At 40.6% G+C, this 20,934-nt stretch overlaps 1 protein-coding gene across 3 annotated transcripts in view; it reads right to left on the reverse strand.

Annotated features, from left to right (window-relative positions):
- Window positions 1-20,858, reverse strand: part of tax1bp1b (Tax1 (human T-cell leukemia virus type I) binding protein 1b) — a 23,924-nt gene extending 3,066 nt beyond the window's left edge. The window contains exons 1-15 of one of the 3 annotated variants that reach the window (XM_054781830.1): window positions 20,691-20,858; window positions 18,491-18,690; window positions 11,439-11,541; window positions 11,072-11,262; window positions 9,934-10,092; window positions 8,268-8,416; window positions 7,889-7,979; window positions 7,028-7,213; window positions 6,691-6,942; window positions 5,038-5,211; window positions 4,880-4,952; window positions 4,662-4,780; window positions 4,460-4,585; window positions 2,754-2,837; window positions 879-981 (exon numbers count right to left, since the gene is read on the reverse strand). In XM_054781830.1, coding sequence (XP_054637805.1) covers window positions 879-981; window positions 2,754-2,837; window positions 4,460-4,585; window positions 4,662-4,780; window positions 4,880-4,952; window positions 5,038-5,211; window positions 6,691-6,942; window positions 7,028-7,213; window positions 7,889-7,979; window positions 8,268-8,416; window positions 9,934-10,092; window positions 11,072-11,262; window positions 11,439-11,541; window positions 18,491-18,667 — 1,987 coding nt within the window. In that variant the 5' untranslated portion in view covers window positions 18,668-18,690; window positions 20,691-20,858. Of the gene's footprint in view, window positions 1-878; window positions 1,075-2,753; window positions 2,838-4,459; window positions 4,586-4,661; window positions 4,781-4,879; window positions 4,953-5,037; window positions 5,212-6,690; window positions 6,943-7,027; window positions 7,214-7,888; window positions 7,980-8,267; window positions 8,417-9,933; window positions 10,093-11,071; window positions 11,263-11,438; window positions 11,542-18,490; window positions 18,691-20,690 lie in introns of all 3 variants that reach the window. The other 2 variants (XM_054781828.1, XM_054781829.1) reach the window with 2 other exon arrangements.
- Window positions 20,859-20,934: the final 76 nt, after the last annotated feature.

Genomic DNA, 20,934 nt, shown 5'->3' on the forward strand with positions numbered 1-20,934 from the left:
AAATGCCTTTCTCTCAGCCTTTTCTTCCACTCCCTATCTGTCAAGTGCCAACAGGGTAGACAGGTGACTCCAGTGAATGTTTTTCAAAATAAAGTGTAGTAAAAAGTTATATTTGATAGATATTGTATTTCAAATTAATTGCGGTCAATATGTAAATAATAGGCTACAAACACATACAGTATCTAAACGGGGAAGCCTCAACAAATAAACACTATCGGCTACAGGACGCTAGTTGACCTCCTTTCTTACCACACCAATCTGAATCAATCAGTTCCAGAGCCAAGCTGTCACCGTCATAAAACCTTTATCAAGTGTACTTAACGTTCTTAAATCTCAAACAAGTGTACGAAGAAGCGAACCGCTGTTATTACTCAAATGTCAAAACGCAACAAAATTGTCTTAACTTTAATAACCAACGTAGAGGTCGTAAATAGAAGGTGTGTCGGGTCAGTTTTTGTCAAATTTGAACATTTTTAATGACCACACGAGTGTAAAAAGAAGTGAACCACTGACTGTACTTTTAACTCTTGACAACAAGCAACGATGCGTACGCTGGAGTCTTTCAATGCTTACTTCACAGAACTACTACTTCTGTGTGCTGTAGAGGTATTTTTTCCATAAAATGTTGTCATAGTCGACTCTCACTTGTACTGTATACATATTATTTCATTCACCTCCTGATAGCACAGGGTCAGGAGTTCAGTATCTTCACCAAAGATACCTCGACATGGACACAGGGGCACTGAGGATCGAACCAGCAACCATCACGTTGGGAAACGACCACTCTACCCATGAGCCATGCCACTCCGTGACATCTGGGGCCTTCAACTTTCAAAATTCCAGTGTCTTCTTGTCTTGTGAAGATGACATGAACAAACCTTTTGAGTCGGGGATGGTGTATGGGTTCCTGAAGTGCAGCTTTGAGGGGCTCTGAGAAACCAACAGAGGGGTGGGGGCATCCTGGGCATACGGGACGGGGTACTGCAGGAATAAAGGCACACTGGACTGAACATTCTCCAAACTGGTTTTCCCACTGGCCACCTGCTCGCCCTTCTTCATGTTTTTCTGAAGCTCCTGGCAACAGAAAGGCAGGATTCAACAACACCCAAGACAGGATGCATGACTATACAGTAGGGGTTCAACCATTCATTTACTACATCAATGCATTGATTTATATTCCTACGATTCATCTACATCGGTCTGGGTTGTCAAGTTTCCATTCAGGACGACATATATATCCATCTAACATTGTTTAAAAGGTAATCAATCCATTGCATCGATACTAGGAAATAAAGCATTGGATTTAAGCGTGGCAGACTTTATATGGATGTGTGGGGTTTTTTTAGCACTTTTAATGATAAAGACGTTAAAAGTTACTCGATTCAGTCTGCTTGTCTGTGACGTCATCGTCTTCTGGGTATGTAGCGGTCATGGGAGTTGTAGTGAACCTCTAAAATACAGTTGATTCGCTCCTCCTTCTTACGCTGAGCCGTACACCAAGGTTGCCTCCATATTGGATGTGGCAGGAGTTGGAGTGGAAAAGATGCCTCATTCATTACTGCCCAAACCAAATCCCAGGAAATAACCTTTCACAGGTAAGACTTGACACTTACTGTACCTTTGATAGTATTTGGTCTAGAGGTTGGTTGAATTTTTGGATAAAAAGTTATTGAATCGATTCAAAAGTTGCTGAATTATTTCACGGCCGCACGGTGGCCTAGTGGTTAGCATGTTGGCCACACAGTCGGGAGATCGGGAAAATCTGGATTCAAATCTCCGTTGGGCATCTGTGTGGAGTTTGCATGTTCTCCCCGTGCGTGTGTGGGTTTTCTCCGGGTACTCCGGTTTCCTCCCACATTCCAAAAACATGCATGTTAGGTTAATTGGAGACTCTAAATTGTCCATAGGTATGAATGTGAGTGTGAATGGTTGTTTGTCTATATGTGCCCTGCGACAGGCAGGGTACACCCTGGTTTGGTCGTCAGCCAATGGCAGGGCACATATAGACAAACAACCATTCATGTAGGCAAAAGTTCTTCTTGTCAGTCAAAAATGATTTTGAAAAATCAGTAACTGAAGCGGCTACTGCAACCCACACACCCCTTTAGAACAGACGTTGCAGCAAGTTGTACACAAACTGCCACAGCCCAAACTCTTGCCCTCCTTCTTCATCTCCTGCATGGAATCATTTGCTTAAGAAAATATTGACTCCCGTTGCACAAAATCCTTGAAATTGCAACACGTTAAGGGGAGCACACACCGTAGCAATCTTTTCTTCCGTAAACACAAGGAAATGAGTGTAACGTCGTGCTTTTGCGCATGCACGCCACTTCCCGGACACTTTGCTTTCGCATTGACAAGTCGCATTATTTTGGTAATGTTAACAATCACATAGAAAATTGAATTTACCAAAAAATTTGAATTGGGCATCATACCCTGCAGTGTGAACGTAGCCTAAGAGACAGAACTGATCTCTTTCTAAGGGAATGGGACATTTTTGTTTTATTTGCTCGTAGCAGACGCCAGTTGAATTTGCAGTCTGAACCTCAAATTGGGTCTTTCTGCTCCTTAAAGCTGCACCAGCATTACCGCCAAACCTTACTTCAGGTCATTTTAGGCCTTGCTGTGGTCCAAACTAATGGAATGGAAAATAAGAACACATTGACTTTGCTTTTACAATTAGGAGACATTTCACACTCAAGACCAGGCACTGGAAAGAGTCTATAAACCAGAAAATGAAAGCGCTCACAAACCTCCAGTTTTTCCTTCTCTCTCACAACAAGAGCTAGTGTGCCCTTCAGATCCTTTAGCTCCCGCCCCTTCTCGGCTACCTGGCTCTGCAGTAAACAAAAGGATAAACAATGCCTTTGCTTTTCCTTCATATGTCATGTGTTGCTCATAGAAGACATACAAGACCATTGAAACGTGTGTGTGTGTGTGTATGTGACATGAACTGATTTGCACGACAAAAGATTCCTCTTTGCCGAGCGTTGATTTATGTTCGGTCCTGCTCTGTTTGAGTTTCTCAGAGACACCACGGCAAATATCCGCCTGCCCTGAGCCAAGCGAAGCATTAGGCCGGCAACTGGAGAGGACACTTGCGAGCCAAGCTTCACTTGTCTCCAGTGGCGGACATAAACAGCCGTAAAGTGTTGTCTTGCAGACGGGCCTGCTCATAAACAACACTGTCACAAGGATTGTGTTGACAGGGACAGATATAATCAAAAGCCCAACTTACATTAGCCATACATTGAGGACGCAACAGTCACGTGACCCGATGAGGCTAAGGCCATGTGCACACCATTCCTGTCAACCCTCCTGTTTCCCCCGGGAAACTCCCGTATTTTGCCCTTCTTTTCCCAGTGCTCTCCTGTTTTAATAGTTTCCCATATTTTCCCTGTATTTTAATGTTCATGAAAAGCTAAAATACAGCATGACCAGTAGTCAACACTTCCTAGTTCTTGCCTTCTACGGACTTATTTCCTTGCTCTAACCTACCATACAGAACGTCATTGCCATCTATAGCCCACACCCTGAACAGCAGCTCAGAACTACACAATACTGTACACCCGTTTCTACAATGCGATTCGACGACAAGATTGATAGTCAAATCTGACTCCGCTGAATCAAATCGTCGAATAGTCTACAATTCTAAGACACCCCTACTTTTTCACCTTCATTATGCCCCCTAAGCGTTGATTCACTTGTTAGGTAATAATAATCCCCTAGGAGGATTTCAAGGACTTTATCTTGTTCAGGAAATAAATTCAGATTTGTTTTAATATTCGCACTTGTTATTACTACTCTGGTAGTACTAAATAATTAAATATTCATGTTTATCATCTACTAACTTAGTTGATTATGTAAATGTGGCTATGTAACTAGCGGCTGCCCACATTGAAGACCTTGTGTTGAGGTGAGGATAAAACTTTTGTCACTACAGTAGCAGGATGTGGAGGACCCCAATGACTGGGTTTGCCTTGGCCCCCAAATGACTAAATACGTCTCTGTGTAGCTATCCATATTATCTCAATCACTGTAGTATGTTCATCTCACCTTGTTCTGTATGTTATGTCCATACCATCTCCATAACGTGTACATTATGTCTATTCAACAATCTATATGTCATGCTTTATACGCATTCACTGTACATTTCTGCAAATGCTGTTTTTTGCATATCTGGATAGGTGCCAAACTACAATTACCTTGTACTTATATATGCATAATGATAATAAATCTAAATCTAAAAAAAGACTAAACTAAACAAAACAGCAAACCAAGAATAGCACAGGCTTGGGAACGGATACCAAAGGAATCTCATACGATGGTGACAAGCTATATAAAAGCTACGTTCCCCCTGTATACACACGTGCTGCAGCCAGTGTTTGACATACTGTTTGGATGGTTTGGGTGTGGAAAAAAGCCACCAACAAAAGTTTGCCTCTACTGTTGCGCCCACCTTGCAGCGGTCTTCCTCTGACGCCAGCTGCAGCTTCAGGTTGTCGTTAACCTTCAGTTGCTCCTTAAATTTCAGCTCCATCTTAGAAAGTTCATCGGCGAACATGCAGCTCCGTTCCTTCTCCTCCTTAAAAAGCAATGCCAAGTGAATGTTGTGTAAATAACAACACAGAGAGCACAGAAAATCCATAAATAGTTTTTACCATTAACATCTGCTTGTATTTCCTGCATTTGTCATTTCTGTCAGAAGCCTCTCTGCTGATGCCTTTGAGCTTCTCCTGGATGATGGCCTCCAGCATGGGATCTGCAGAACCAGGACTCCCTGAGAGGATCATGAAGGCTTATCAGATAATCAAGCACAAGTGCATTGTGCTACAGCAAGTACATGCCTTGTGAAAAAAAGTGAACCTTTTTAAAATACCTGGCACAGACGTGTCTGGACTCACTGATAACGGTACCGTCATCAGCTCTTGTGTTGAGCCTCTCTTCTGCTCCTAAACAGAGGAAACATGATTAAAGAGCAAAGCTCTGTTAATTCCGTTAATTCCAGCACCGTGCAATGTTGTGTAGTGGACAGACCCCTTGCTGCTCAGACAGTTTCAGCACTTGTTTTTGCAGCCGCGTACAGTCCTTATATTTCTCCTTGTAGTGCTCTGCGGCCATGTGCAGCCGCAGCTTCAGGTCTTCCACCTCTCTCTGCAGCTCTGCTACAAGAGCTGGGTCTGTACTACAGATATCTTCTTCTGCTTTGGCCTGCAGGTTACAGTCAATGTGTTGTATTATCAGATTATTATTATCAGACAGAGACATCTTTCCAAAATGATAGAAAAAAATCAAAAACAAAATTACTGGCAGTTATTATGGTAAAATAAAGGGTAGGTGTAACTGTGAAACACTTTTTGGTTCATCTTTCATGTGCTTATTAAATGTAAATACTGTATACAGGGGACTTACCTCAGAGGTAGTGAAGAAAAAATGTTTTGAAATTGCACAATATAGTGGAAATGCTAGAGAAATGTGGAAAAATCAGCTCAGCAAGCATTAAAAATGCATCACTAGGGCAACAGCCATTCTTAAAATTTTGCCTTCTTTTAAAATTAAAATTCATTCTTAATGACATAGTTATATGTTTATTGAGGTTAATTGGCTCCAGGCCCGACTGCGAGAAGTGAATTTCCGTAAAGTAGGATTCAATATTAATAAATGGAATCTTTTCGTGGAGAAGATAATAGAAAACCTGTTTATGACTTTGTAAATACGGGTTTTCACATTATTAGAGCCCTGTTAGACATGAAATAACACCCCAGTCACTTTTACACTCAATTATCACACTGCGCAGGCTACGGGATCACTGCATGGACAAAAGACAGCTGCTGTTAGCACAGCAAGCTACCAAGCTACCTAGTTAGCCTCGCCAATTTACTTATTCTAAACTTTAAAAAGTGTTTCAAATGGGAGTGGGGAAGGAGGAAAAAGAAGCCAATATCTTACCACTTCCACACGGAATGAAAGAATCTTTTAGTCACTCCATTTCAGCCATGGCATGTCGGTTCAGCATGCAGTGTAAAAGGTAATATAATCTAATGTCATGTCTCATAACATTACTGATGCCTAGTGACCAGAATGCTACATGTAACTTGACTAACAATAGGCCATAGTAAACCACGAAACGGCGATCATTTATTATTATTATTATTTTTTTTAAACACCATATAGTTGTTAAGATATTACACTATTGCACAAAATGTATCATAGCGGCACACGCATCCTTTTCTATATGCAGCCTGAGTTGAAAAATGTTTGGACACCCCTGCATAAAGGCATAACTGTGTGTTATGCCTTTTCTTTGGCTCACAGCAGTAAGAATCCAGGGTCACCATACATACGCGTATCATTAATTCCTATCAAAACTTACATAGAGTGTCTGCTGGGTGTTTATTACCTTTTACTAGGTTAACTTATTTTTACACTTGTGTGGCCATTAAGAATGTTAAGTGAGATGAGGTAAGACTGGGTGTTTTATTTTGTTTGTATGTTTCATTAGCAGCAGTGGCGGTGAACAAATTTTTACACTTGAATGATAACTACGGTAAGAATGTTAAGATTATTTCTCATGAGAAAACATGTAAATACTGGAAGTCAAGCAGCATCAGTAAGAGTGAGAATGAGTCAGTAGATGGGAGATTTCCTGAAGCCTGTATTCATTTTTTCCTCATAAGAGTAGTGACTTACAGCCTCTTGTTTGGCCTCTGCCCTCATCTGCTCCACCAGGCTCTCCAGGCGAGCACATTGAGCCTGAGCCTCAGCCTTGGCCTGTCGTAGGGCATCAGCCTCTAGCTTCATATGGTACAACTCGGACATGGTGCGGTCGCGAGTGCTCGACGCGTCCCTCAGCTCCGCAGCCAGTAGGGTGGACTGCTGCTGGTTGGCCTGGAGCTGCTCCTCTTTCTGCCGCAGCTGCTCCTTCAGTGCCTTCAAATCTCCCTGTTAGATCAATGAACATGTTCTATGCAAAAAAGGCACTTCTCACAAAATTCTTAATATCATCTATGGCTTGATCAGTGTGTACCAAGGGGGAAACTTTGGCCATGATTTCTCTGTACTGCTTCTCTTTCTCTGTAAGGCACATCTGCAGGCGTCCCACCTCCTCTTTAAACTGAGCAATGGTGTTGTCTTTGTTTACATCCACCGACTTCAGCATCTGCAGCTCCGCACTTAGCTTAGTGTTCTCCAACTCACGGTTTTTCAGGTGAATCTGATGCACACACACACAAGGGCATGAGAGAGCTGATTATTCAAAATAGAAGCCATTTGTCATATTTATTCCATCAGAATCATGTAATAAAGAGCATGTGACAAATCAAAATAACTGTACTGTGACTTAAATGACAAAAAATGATTTGGGAAAGGACAAGCCAACACAAAGTTAAATTAGTTATGGGTTATTTTTTTTACATTTCCGTGGTGACTGTGTAGTTTGTGGCACTCCCATTTCCTGTGCCGTGCCCACCACAACAAAGATTCAGAAGCACCAGCCCCAGCAGAAGACTGCTCAATAAGGCAAGCCCACTTTAAACTGTATGTTTGGGAAAAAGTGTGCAAAATAATCACAGTAATAAAAAGAGGTTCAAAAGAGAAACAGGAAAAGCCGATAAAGTGGACCTCCCTTTTGATGCAATGTATTATATATTTGAACAAAAGCTGCAAATCGTACATGACATAAAGCTGTCACTGAACATAGTTGTCAAGAAAAATGCTGCCATCAAATTGAGAAAATGATTATGTGGCATGAGAGCTCCTTGCTGGCACATCCTGGCACCTTGCCATGGCAATGCTGCTTTTAATTTTAGCCCAATAACACCAGAACCTGTAAGGAGGAGCTTTATCCCAATATAAAAATATAACACATAACACTACCAGAATATATTACCTTGTACAGTTCCTTCTCATCTCTCTCGTTGTTGACTTGAGACTCAAGGGTTTCCTTCTCTGCAGTTAGTTTTTTCATTCTATCCTTGAGGCTACAAAACACAACATCAAAACAGTTACCATGTGACCTACATTTAGATGTAAATGTGAATTTTTTACCACCAATTTCAAACAGCAAAAGCTGGTGTAAGGATAATATACTGTATACAGCTACAGGAACTTTCTGTTCATTAAAGATGACATCAAATTATTGAGTAAAATGTGCATCATACTGTAACATTTTAATACTATTGGATGTGGATATTCTATTAATAACTATCTATAAAAATGAACTTGGGAATGCAAATATTCAACAATTAGGTAAAGTTGCAGGTACTTACCAGTCAAGCTCAGTTTCCTTTTGCAGGCCTCTCTGGGTGACTCCAATAAGGTCTTCCTCCAGCTGTAACACCTTGGACGTGGCCTCTTCCAGTCTCCTCTTTACTTCCTCCTTCTCCTCTTGCAGGGCCTTAGCAGAAGCCTGCACCTCCTGGAAGGCACCAGATATAGTCTGACGTTACTAGTCTTAATTATTACACACTGTGTCATGATTACTGAATTATAAATAAAACCAGCTTCTAAATGTAAAAAAAAAAAAATAATTCCAAGTATGTGCCCTTAAATAATAAAATATTGGATACAAATAATTATACATCAAATTTGTTCCACAAATTAATTTTACTTTCAACTTTCAAGTATATGTCCCCATAATCTAAAACATGATATTGTGAATATTGTTCATTTTAAAATTTATATTCACACCGCATAAAAAAAACATACAATTATGGCCACAAAATGAACAGCCACAAAATCAGCCAACACACCCTCTTGTCAATGATGTTTTGAAACGAGCAGATTTACGGCAGTAGACAGCCAAATGAATAATTACTTTTAAGACTTAAGGCAAGTGCTATAAAACCATTGGATACTGACTCTGATAATACAGACATACGTATTTGTAAATAGTGTGATTTATGCTTTGGGGAGGCAAATGTTTAAATAGGGCTGTCTTTCACTAGGGGGTGCTAAAAGACCATTTGGGTCGTGGTGAGTTTCCCTCATTTTAAACTAAATGAGGAAATCAACTGGAACCTCGGTTTTCATTCGCCGCGCGGTTTTGGTAGAATTTTTCATCAAAAATGATTGCCACAAATATGTCTGGGTTTTGATACACTGTTTTGGTTGTCATACGGCCAAAAAATGTGCCTAAAAAAACTAGTCGAATGCCCAAAGAAAAACATCCACGCATTGGTGACTCTGTGCGGAATAGTGGCTCTTTTTTAAGTTGGGACACTACAGACACATTCCGAATCTTTATTCAACTTTATTGTGTGTGTGTGGGTGCGCGTGTGTGTGTGTGCATGTGTGTGTGTTGGTAGGTTATGTGTTCATAAAACACACACAGAATGATAAACAACTCTGTATCTGTCTCCTTCGTTCCTCCTTTCAAGCACTGCACCAAGCGCTGATAAGGCGTTCAAACGCACCACGTGTTTATGAGTGTTTGAGGAATCTGTGTTGTTTTTTTTTTTTTATTTAGGACAGCTGCAAAAACAAGTTGCAAATGGCAGAACTTTGATAAAGATATCAAAAGAAAAAGTTGAAGCAAAATACGTAGGTGGTGTCTGTTCCAATAGGATTGTAATATAAAGGTTCCTTAGTCAACACAGGTTCCAAGCGGAATGGTTTAACAAAGACACATAACATGAGCCGGCCCAGTATGAGTAATGATGATTGTGCCTGCTGCTGAAATTTACAATAAACGGCCTAGAATGAAAGAGCGTCTGTATGGCTCTTCCCTCCACTCATCTGTGTTTGGTAGTCTTCAATAAAGATAAAAGTCATGTTAAATTAAATGTTCATTTAGCTATTTCATTTGTAATGTGTCCATCCTTTTGGTACAAATTAATGACGAAAGCCAAGGTTCCACTTTATATGATTTCCCCGCTGTGTTCAAAGTATGTGTGTGCTGCAAAAAGTTGACTTTCTCCTGCATCCTTCTCTTACTTGATTCTGTCGTTTCAACATGGCGTAGTTCTCCTTCTCCTGCTCACACTCTTTCTGCAGGCTCTCCTTGGCTGCTTCCAACTGCTCCAACTCCTGCTGCAGCAGAGCCATCTTTTTGACCAGCTCATCTTTGTCCCTCTGAGCTTCTTCCACCTTTTGCTGCACAGACAATTTCACTTGTTAACTTCTTGAGATGAACTTGCAAAATTTTGGCTGGGCCTAGTTGTTTTTCTTGGTAGAACAGAAGAAAACCCCATACTGCCTGTGAAGCATGGTGGGTACAAAATCATGCTTTGGACTTGTTTTTAAACCAGGTATTAGTTTAATTATGCAACGAGCTCATTGAACACTTTTCTTGTACTGTATTTCTGACTCCAAGATGTTTTTTGAATTATTTTCAATTTAATTATCTAGGTCAGGGGTCACCAAAGTTTTTCCTTGTGAGAGCTACTTTTACAAAATGAAAATGGCCAAAAGCTACTCATTTTTGTATCATTTATTTTCAGAGCTTATTTTAAACCCAAACAGAGCCAATATGCTTGTTTTACCAGAACATTAACAAAAAGCTGGTATCCACAACTCACATTTTGTATTTCAGAATGCATTTCTTTCTACTGTTCTTTCATTATTAACTGAAAACCTGAATGAAAGGCAGGCTTGCGGGCACCTCATGTGGTCGTGGGGGGCTACCTGGTGCCCGCGGGCACCACGTTGGTGACCCCTGATCTAGGTTATAGGCTACATTGTATTCACTATACTATACTAATCTATTTTCCAATGGTCTCCACTGTTGGGCCAAATGAAAATGTAAGTTTACAATCATACAGAAAATGTGTTGAACACTTGAAAATGCATTCATAGGATGTCAAATATTATTATAGACAATCTGAAAAAGCAGCAACATTGTCACACATCTATTGCTATTTATGCTAAATCCCATTAAAGTATTGAAAGGCACCACTATGTCAGTCTGGCACAAAATGCAATAACTTCATGTAAGGGGATAAACAAACCGTTCTGCTGTTAAAACTATGCTTTTAAATAATTCCAAAAGGTTTCGTATTAAGATACAGTGGTTTATGTGCACATGGCTTACGTCAGTGTCTGCATTTAAGGATGCCGCTGATGGTGGCGTTACCTCAAGAAAGCCAGCCTTGGTGGTGACCACCAGGATGTCAGAGTTACATTCATCCTCCACAGTCAACAGCTCTTCCTCCGAGGGGCTCTTGGCACGGAAAAGGAAAGGTGTGCTGGCTCCCCGAATCTCCCCTTTGTGGGTCACATAGCAGAACTGGTAGAACTCTCCGTCATCATTGGGCACATAATATCCTAGAAAAGGATGTGAGAAAGCTTTTGTGTTATGTCACTTATGAAATAGTTCAATGAAAACACAAACAATTGATTTGCCACAAACACCAGCCTTTACCATTACGCTCTTACCTAAAATAGTCATCCATCATGTGGTTTATTAAAAGATATCAAATGATGTAACGCTATAATCTTACCCTGAAAGACCACTGTTCTGTTGACTGCGGTGCCGTCCACATAGTTCTCAGGGAGGGGGGACCACAGGAATGTGTAATAGTCCCTTGCGGTACTCCAGCCGACCTGTGTGAGACATTGCGGGAAATCCAATCAACCAGACGTCCTCACCACATCAGTATAATATAATAACAATGGAGACGTCAAAAAGGGAGACTCCCAAGACGTTGCACACAGGAATCCTGCAGTTGTTGAGGTGATAGTGTACAAGTACGAACGCAGCAACTTTCGTGAATAATTCTAACTACTGGCCACCCAGCCGCATGTTGTTGCATCAACTCATGTCTAACTCGGAGAGGAAAATAGGTGAAAATCATACATAAAGGTGACCTGAAAATTAAATTGATTGAAGTGTACGCATTTTATGTGTTGGTAACTGATCTTATTGGGGACTTCTGCCTGCTGTCATAAAACCGTCAAAATCAAGATTCACATGGAGCGAACAGCCTTTAATACACACCCTCTCACGTGCATCCGAAACAAACCTGCTTCCATCCACATTCTGTGACAAACAAGCTGCAATGTGTCACTTGCGCCATGCCTTGCATATCTATCTGAGGTCAGATTGCCTGTGTTATTTTCTCACCCATGTACCAAAAGCCTGTGGCTAAAATACAGTGAGTATTCATCAGAGCTAGAGATAGAAGGCTCCGTTGCGGCAAAACCCCCAGTTGTTAAGCAGTGCAGTTCCAGCCTCGAGCAGTAAAGAACAGGAAGCAATTAAAACATGCACATAGTGAGTTTATGTCATTACTGAAGGCAAGCCCCCGCCAGTCCACTCATTAGTGGCAGTGGGTGAAAACTCCTGAGACCAACTCTTTCAGTTGCCTCAGACATGCCTACAATGCATGTATACACAGTAACACTACACGTAATAATACCCACTTTTGATTGACACCTTCAGAGAATATTTGATTTAAGAATGTTGCTAAATACTGAGGTGTTATATTGTAATGTAATATTTTAGTTATTTAGCTACATGAGAGTGTCAACAAAAGGTTTTAAGTATGATGCATTTGTGGCAGTGTCAATAAAAAGACAGCATTATCATCAAATGTCTCAAATCTCATGTTAAAGCAAAGTCATCGAGTAAAAGCCAACAGGAGGCCGTCCAAGTGCCAGTCAGACTGAACACATGCAGGAAGTGTTCATGAATCACATACTGAGTGAGCCACGTTAATTACAAAGCTGTGCTAGCTTTCTCCGGTACCTCCCCCTGAGAACCTGCCCAAACCCCATTCCTCCATGCGCCTCGGAGCAACTTCTAGTCACTCTGCATCGGAAATGCTCCAAAAGGCCAAAAGTCAAAGGCTGCATTTGCCAGCGTGACAAGAGCAAGAAAATGTCTCGTATATAATTTTGTCGTGAGATTTATGGTTTTAGTTTGACTTGAGCCGTCAAGTCTAACATGAAAACATGTAAATGTTATTAGGCTGTCAGCCAATGTCATGTCATTCTCAGATACAGTAGAACCTTTAAAGTCGAACAACCTCTGAGGTTGTGTATATATACCACAGGTGTCCCGATACAACTTTTTCACTTCCGATACAATTCCAATGTCACAGCCTTGAATATAGGCTAATACTGACATCGATCCAATATCAGAACGAATTATACCTACTTTTATTACTTGTTTAGTAGCATGGAATGATAGAAAAGGCTTGATCAAATGATATTACTAAAACAGAAAAACAATCAGCAACGGTAGGAATGCGAAAAACTGACATTTCATACGCACTTGGTATGCCAGAAAATAAGACGACGTAGCAGGAGAGATGAGCTGCCGACTTACTGACTTTGTTGCTATATTTAGCGAATATTCAGACCCCTCTACATTCTGTTTTTCAAAAAAGCGACTAGTGCCAAACCTAGCAACTTTTTCTGGTCTTGTTAGTTGGACACTTTTGGAGACTGTAACATGAAGGCACCCCCCACAACCTACTGCCGCAAACATATTGCAGTCCTGTGGGAAAGACTGCTCTGTACCTCACAAGAGGTTCAGCAGTGTTCGGCAAAAACGTACCATATAATCAGAACCACATCCTCAAAAATGAGTGTTAAAAATAGGAACAAGGTGAGAGGAAGAATAATAACAATATACTCAGGTAGGAAGTTACATGAAGTTAACGCTCAATAAGACATGAAGTTAACACTCAAAACAACACTCATTGAAAACAATAAGACTCCAGACATTACATTTATACGCACTAAAAAAAAGTAAGAAAAGCCTAATTCACAACCTGGTTGGAAGGAAGACTAACTGTGGTAAGGTAACACAAATTCAAGCGTATCAGCAATTCCGGCAAACAAGCCGATGCAAGAATTTGGCAGCAGTCAATCATCAGTCAGCACTGCCAGAAACATTTACATGATTCACTCAGATACTGCAAGCCAATTTTCATGTTAAGTTCCGTGTCTATATTTTGTCATCTGTACTGCATTTCTAGTTCTGCTTTAATGCTTTATCTGGGGTGTCAAACTCAACACAGGGGACCAAAACTCAATATTTATCCAGACATTTTCAACACTTGTATATTTCTGCATATTGAAAGTAATAAAAACCTTCTGGTTCCTTTAGCCAACAAACACACAAACAGTTGACAGGACATGCCCCAATAATCCAGGCTAAAAAAATAGAAAATATTGTGTGTGTTTTTATGTGGTAAATCTTCACTCGTGGGAATTTTTTTTTTAATACCGAAGTGTGCATTTTTCAAAATATCCGTGTTCGTGTCTGTTCATTCCTGCTTGAAATTTCTCATTTCCGTCACTGAGGCGAGCAAGGAAAGCAATGAGAGACGGCAGCCATATGACTATGGTTGACGACGTTGGTTGTAGCGTGGTTGTTCATTTCAATACAATGATCGTTGATCGGCCACCTCCTCACCATCCTCTTAACGTCCAGGCAAAAGCAGTATTTTATATCCACACAAAAACATCACAATCCACAAGATGTGTAACCCAGAAGCATTAACAGCTGTGGAATGGGCGGATGAAGCATTACTCAGCATACTTTGTTGTAGGTAAAATTATCAATTTTGACTGTTTTATGCCTCTAAAGTGTGTTATTTTGTACAAACGGTGTAATAGTTAAAATTGTGTCTTTTTTACTCGTGTACAATTAAATTATTGTTACTTTTGATCTGAATCTGGCACCCTTAGTTACAATAGTCATGGCATTAGTGCTGCATATAATACTGTGGCCACTCTGGCTGAAGCAAAGCCAAAGGAGTAGTTCTGACCGAAATAGGAAGTGAATGAGCAGTTTGTTGCAAGCACTTTGTATCACTCTGCACTGTTTTTCAAACAGTTCCGTGGTCTGGGTGAAATTCCAGCGTAGGCCAGGAGTTTGTCACATGTGCTTTGGGAGCAGGACAGCCCAGAGGATAGCCGAAAGGCTGTATGGTTTAAAATTAATAACTCAATAACCTACAATTACCCACCTTGGTTTTGTAAACGCAGCCATTACCTGCCAGATTAGCGGTTCACAGATGATGACTGATTCTCTGAATATATTAGGATATTAAACTAAGATTAATATTAAACTAATCTAGTCACTTGGCTTTTCTTTGGCAATGAAAGTTAGAAAAGCCAAATAGCTGGGCTTTGGGACTTCTAGTCTTAAATGGAAAGCTTTGGCAGGCCAAACGTGGCCTGTGTGCTGCCTATTGAGGATCAGTGCTCTAGACATTACATAATATGACGTGATGCTGCACAGCTCCCCACATACAGCGTCATGAAAACAATACTGTACATGTACAGGGTTTCTGCTATTTGTCTTTTTTTTTTTAATTGCAGACGCAGCAGCGGCATGACACAGCGGCGGCAGTCCGATCCTCCCTTGCAGCCCACCACCACAGCTTCAAAAAATCCTAAGGGAAACCCCGATGTAAGATGTATGATTGTATAAGCTAAGTAAACACATGGTTACACACTCCTCTTATGTCACACCCCAGATACTGGAACAGAAACCTAAAACTGCTGTTGCTACTATAGTGAATATGACAACAAAAAATCATAATATATTCTATACATTAATAGTTGCTAAATCATCTTGTTTTAAATATTACTATGCACAATTTCAGTAATATGTGCTCCAAGACGCTAAGAAAAACCTTGCTTTCTCCACTTACCAGAGAAAAGGGTCTCAAATATGACATCATGTATGAAAACTCTCCTTCCTCATGACACCACATCTGACCAGCCCCAATCGAGATTAGCCCGCTCTGTGTATATACGCCCACCACTAGTTCACAGCTTTGAACAGCTTCGTAAAGCAAGCTTTGCTACACATCTTAAAATAAAGCCTGGGTCTCTGCCGACTATCTCAGTCAATTACAGATGTGGGAGCTGTAAGTTTTATCATTTTGTTTTTATTGTCAGCAAATAGGCTAACCTATCATTATGTTGCTGTTGCTGTGTAATGTTAGCACTGTAGCTCACATTGCTATGCTAGTGTGCTAACGTTTGTGTCCTCCTTTCCCATTCCTTAATGCTACGTTTTAGGTGATATATGACATCTATTATGATGGACAAGTTCAGATTACAGTGGATAAAGTGTACAATAGCTCTTCTTGGACAAACACACTGAGACAGGCGAGGACAAACACAAGTCATTATCAATGACTACGTTTACATGCAGCCAATATTCAGGTTAAGGTCAATATTCCGGTTTCTGAAACATTCAGAATAACCCGTTTACATGCGCGACGTCAAAAAAAAAAAACCCTGCACAGACAACGTCTCGACACACGGAAAACGTCATGACGCAATGCGCGTCATTTCCGCTTCTTCCTGTTTCCAAAAACAACAACAACACCGGCATGGTGGATAATGAACGCCTTTGTTTGCGTTTTGGTGCTGGTACTGACCCACCACCAGTACATGACACTATTCTGTCTCACTTTCTTCATTAATGGAAGGCGAGAACGTAAAGTAATAGGAAATGGAGCTGGAGCGGTGCCATCCACATCTATGGACATTTTTAAAGATGCGTTCGTACAAACCCTGCTTCGCGTAACTGCTTGCTCACCTTCTGATAGATTTCGCTATTGCTGTACTTTCTACCGTCAATAAAAGACATAATGTTCCTGTCTTTCACCACACTAAGAAGGTGGCTTGTTTCCCCCTTGCTCCAAAAGTGTGGGGTTTTGCGTGTCGTCATGTTTACAAGTAGTTCCTGCAAAAGACACAAGATTCATTTCGAATAGAACATGCGCAGAACACAAATGAATGTTCCTTTTGATCGGGATATCCTGATAGGCGTATACATTACCCGATTTTCAGGTTAGAAAAGGAGTAACCCAGGGGTAGTATTCAGGTTTTTCAAAAGGGTTATTGGTGTTTACATGGCCATGCGCAACCGGATTATTGCTAATATTCCGGTTATGATAAGGTTATTTGGCTGCATGTAAACATAGCCAATAAAGCAAACAAAACACCGTGTTCCCATTAGAGCTTAATAGAATTTGCATTTTGCACATTTGGATCTTAATGAGGTTTTAAGTAGAGCTACAATATGCAAAAGCAAGAAGGGGGAGTGAGACAAAAGGCACTTTGAAAAAGTAATTTATTGAAAACAACAATTAAAGTGAAATAGGCAGTTTATCAGCTGATCAAAAGTTTAAGACCATTGCTCAAAAAATAACAAAAAACTCTCCAAAACAGAACAAAAAGTGTTCTCTGTAGGACTCAGTAATGAGTAGCTCCATCATTCTTGTTAATCACTTCAAAAATTGCTTTGGGCATGCTTGATGCGAGTGTTTCCAGGAGGCTAGTGGGAACATTGCTCCAAGTGGTGAAGATGGCTTCACCAAGGGCATCAACTGTCTGGAACTGATGGCCATTTTTATAAACTTCCCTTGCCATCCATCCCCAAATGTTCTCTATGGGATTTAAATGAGGGGAACATGCAGGATGGACCAAAAGAGTGATGTTATTCTCCCTGAAGAAGTCTTTGGTCAAGCTAACATTGTGAACTACAGTGTTGTCCTGTTGAAAAACCCAGCTGTTACCACACACTCAGTCATGAGGGATGCCCGCTGCAAATCTGCACGTAAGCGTGTTTTTTTGGGTCTACCACTTGACCTTTTTGTTCCATAATGCTCAGGATCTTTCCAAAAATGTAGAATGACTGATTTACTGCACCCAACCTCAGCAGCAATGGCACGCAGCGAGAGGCCTTGCTTATGCAGCTCGACAATCCGACCACGTTCAAAAAGAGAAAGCTTCTTAGCTTTAGCCATCAGGAGGGCATGACAGTGTGAATGCCTGACAGAAAATGAAAAATTTGCACAGATTTTGGCTTTTATAGCCTGTAGTCTTAAACTTTTGATCAGCTGATAAACAGCCTATTTCGGTTTAATTGTTGTTTTTAATAAATTACTTTTTCAAAGTGTTTTTTGTCTCACTCCCCGTTCTTGTTTTTGCATATTGTAGCTCTACTTAAAACCTCATTAAGATCCAAATGTGCAAAATGAAAATTCTAGCAATTTTTCAACTGGTCTTAAGATTTTGATCAGGTCTGTACCAACAGGACGTATGCTCACCTGCCAATATTACCCCACTATTAACTGAAAAACAAATTCTTGTACAAAACCACCTTAAAGTCACCAAAGAGATATTTAAGTGGATACGGGGCTGGGCTCTGAATTCTCTCGGTTAGCGTCCGCCCCATTAGCGTGTTTTTCGGCTAACGTCAAAAATTTACAGCACAATTTTGCCTCAGTTTGCGTACATTCTCCAGTTAGAGTACAATATGGTGTGTGTCTTGTCGCGTTCTTAATACACTGCGTGAGTCCATCTGCGTTGTTCACGTATTTTCATCACAAAATGTCTTTCCTTGTTAGCATTCTATTAGTTAGCTAACAAAATGGCATCTGTAACTGGAAGCCAGTTATTTTACGCGTCCATCTATGATGTCATCAGCGGTTGACTCACAACACAAAACACGTTAATATAGTTTTGCAATTAATAGATTTACATGCATTAAAAAATGCTGATCATGGTTATTTACCTTGAAAATGCCAACCCAGTCCTTTGGGTGTGGTTTGATGAACTGTGTGAGGGTATAGTGACACTCCAGTGCAGCGTGAGGCAGGTAGCTCTTCCATACATTCTGGAAGATGACGTGGGCAAAGTTTGACATGTCCATGTTGTTGTCTAATAAATGTCCGTCCCCAATCAACGCCATGAATCAGTCAGCATCGGCTAAAACTGAAATGACATAACGACAGACATGAGACAATGATATGATTTGTAAGATTTGATCATTTGTATACATTTCTCTGAAACTTAAAAAGGCATATTTGATTACAGTCATCCCTCATTTATAGCAGTTAATTGGTACCAGACCTGACCGCATTAAATTAATTTCCGCAATGGAGGATTCAATGTTAATAAATTTAATGAATTCTAAATACGTTTTTTAACATTATTAGAGCTCTCTAGACATGAAATAATACCCCTAGAGACACCTTTACACCCCTATTATTGTTTACACCACATTGCAGCTCTTATGCTGCAGGGACTCCAAAGACGGCCGCTAGCTAGCAAGCTGGCGAGCTAATGAGTTAGCAAGATAACCAGTTACCCTCCAATTTATTTCTTCTAAACTTATGAAGCCAACAACTTACCACTTCCCCCTGGGATCGGAGGAGAATTTTTTTGTGGCATTACTGCCGCCTAGTGACCAGAATGCTACATATCACTTGCATTTTATGTTTTAACTAATAATACAGTAGACCATAGTCTACCACAAAACACCGATCATTTCATTAATTCATTCATTTCTGGAAGACCTGCGATATTGCGAGGTGAAGACTGTATTGTGATACAAGCACTACTCTTATAAAAGTTGTTTCATTACTGGGCTTCATTGTGCAGCATCGCAGGACCCGCTCAAGTCATGCAGGCTCGCTCCTCCCCCTCCAAACCCTCCAGCGGTGCTTGACAGGCACCCCCCAAAAAATATAACCTCGTGTCAAAGGCAACACGGACTGCAGAGCGGTAATTGTTATGCTTTCTTCCGGTATGTAGCCTTTCTTGTTTTTACCTCATGCGAAAGCGCCATTTTTAAATCCACCAAAACAAAAGAAACAATGGAGCAAATTGACAAGTGTCTTATGTAGAAATTCACATATATGAGCAATTGTATCATACTTCCTTGTAGCTACTCAATGACAGGAGCCAAAACACTGCCCCTAGCACTTTAGCAAAGAACTGCAAGTCAAACCGAAGATCAGCAAAGAATCAAAACTCCCTCAGAAGGGCGGGCGTAGTGTCCACGACTGTAGCATAGTCAAGTCTTGGGAGTCTCACATTGCGTTGCTGTCTTGGTAACGCATCCATGTGAATGTGGGTCAAGGTTCAGAGAAAGCAATCCTGGGAGAGGTGTTGCGTTTCAAATGTCAACAATGTCTCCAATCTCTCCAAACCAACATTCAGACAAAACCTATTATTATGCACTGTCATTGTAAAGTTCACGTCTTACAAAACTCTTTGTAGTTACAAATAATTTGAACACAGTTTTGCTGGTATGACCTTGTTGTGTAATGTTTGCTATTCAACAGGCTGTCATGGACAACTACGTAATATTAAAAAGGGTTATCAGTGTTTAAAATGGTTCAGAACTCAGCCCAGTCTATTTATAAATCTTACTACATCCCTGAACGTTAATACAGAATAGTGGCACGACGTGTACTTAAACTTCAAAGCGATGCCTTATGAGGTTTTTAGTTGCAAATCTCTTTCTGCCCAATTCTGCTGATTCTCCAGCAGTTGACTTTTGTGTATACACGATACATGAAGCTCAAAGCCCGAAAATTGTCATAAAGACATTTGGCTGAAACTATCTGTCATGTACTGTACTTAACTGCAGGGTGAGGCCTACAGAGATTAGACTGTCAGCTATGGCTAACGTTAGCCATATGTTTACCAAGACAGGAGTACGCTTTAATTATATAGTAACTGAACTACTCAACGAAAACCTTGCTCTACTACACGTGAAAATACATTACAGTAGTACAATAGTTTAACACAAAACTCCTCGCTGGCACTGCTACGACTTCCCTACCAATTAGAGGACGGTTAGCTAACGTCAACAGTTAGCAAACGCCGACTCCCGAGTTAGCTCTTAAAAGCCATGTTTAACACAGTACATTTCAACAAAAAACACATTGCTCACAACATCACGAAGAAATAAACTGCATACATACCCGGCTGCCATGCTTGAGCAGCGACTAAAATCCAAATGTTTCATAAAAAAGAATGTTGACGCAGTTCAGTGCTTTCCCGTGTCCTCTTCCTGGAACAACAACACTACGTCATTTCCGAGATAGGCAGGCAGTCGCTTGGGAATCCCACGCGTGTCAAAAAAGACACGAAAAATATATTTCTAAGAAAAATGCCAGAGAGAATAAAAATTTAACAAAGCACTAAAAAAAGTTGTATCAGTTTGTT

The sequence above is a fragment of the Dunckerocampus dactyliophorus genome, chromosome 7 (assembly GCF_027744805.1).
Source record: "Dunckerocampus dactyliophorus isolate RoL2022-P2 chromosome 7, RoL_Ddac_1.1, whole genome shotgun sequence".
In the NCBI taxonomy this organism is placed as follows: domain Eukaryota; kingdom Metazoa; phylum Chordata; class Actinopteri; order Syngnathiformes; family Syngnathidae; genus Dunckerocampus; species Dunckerocampus dactyliophorus.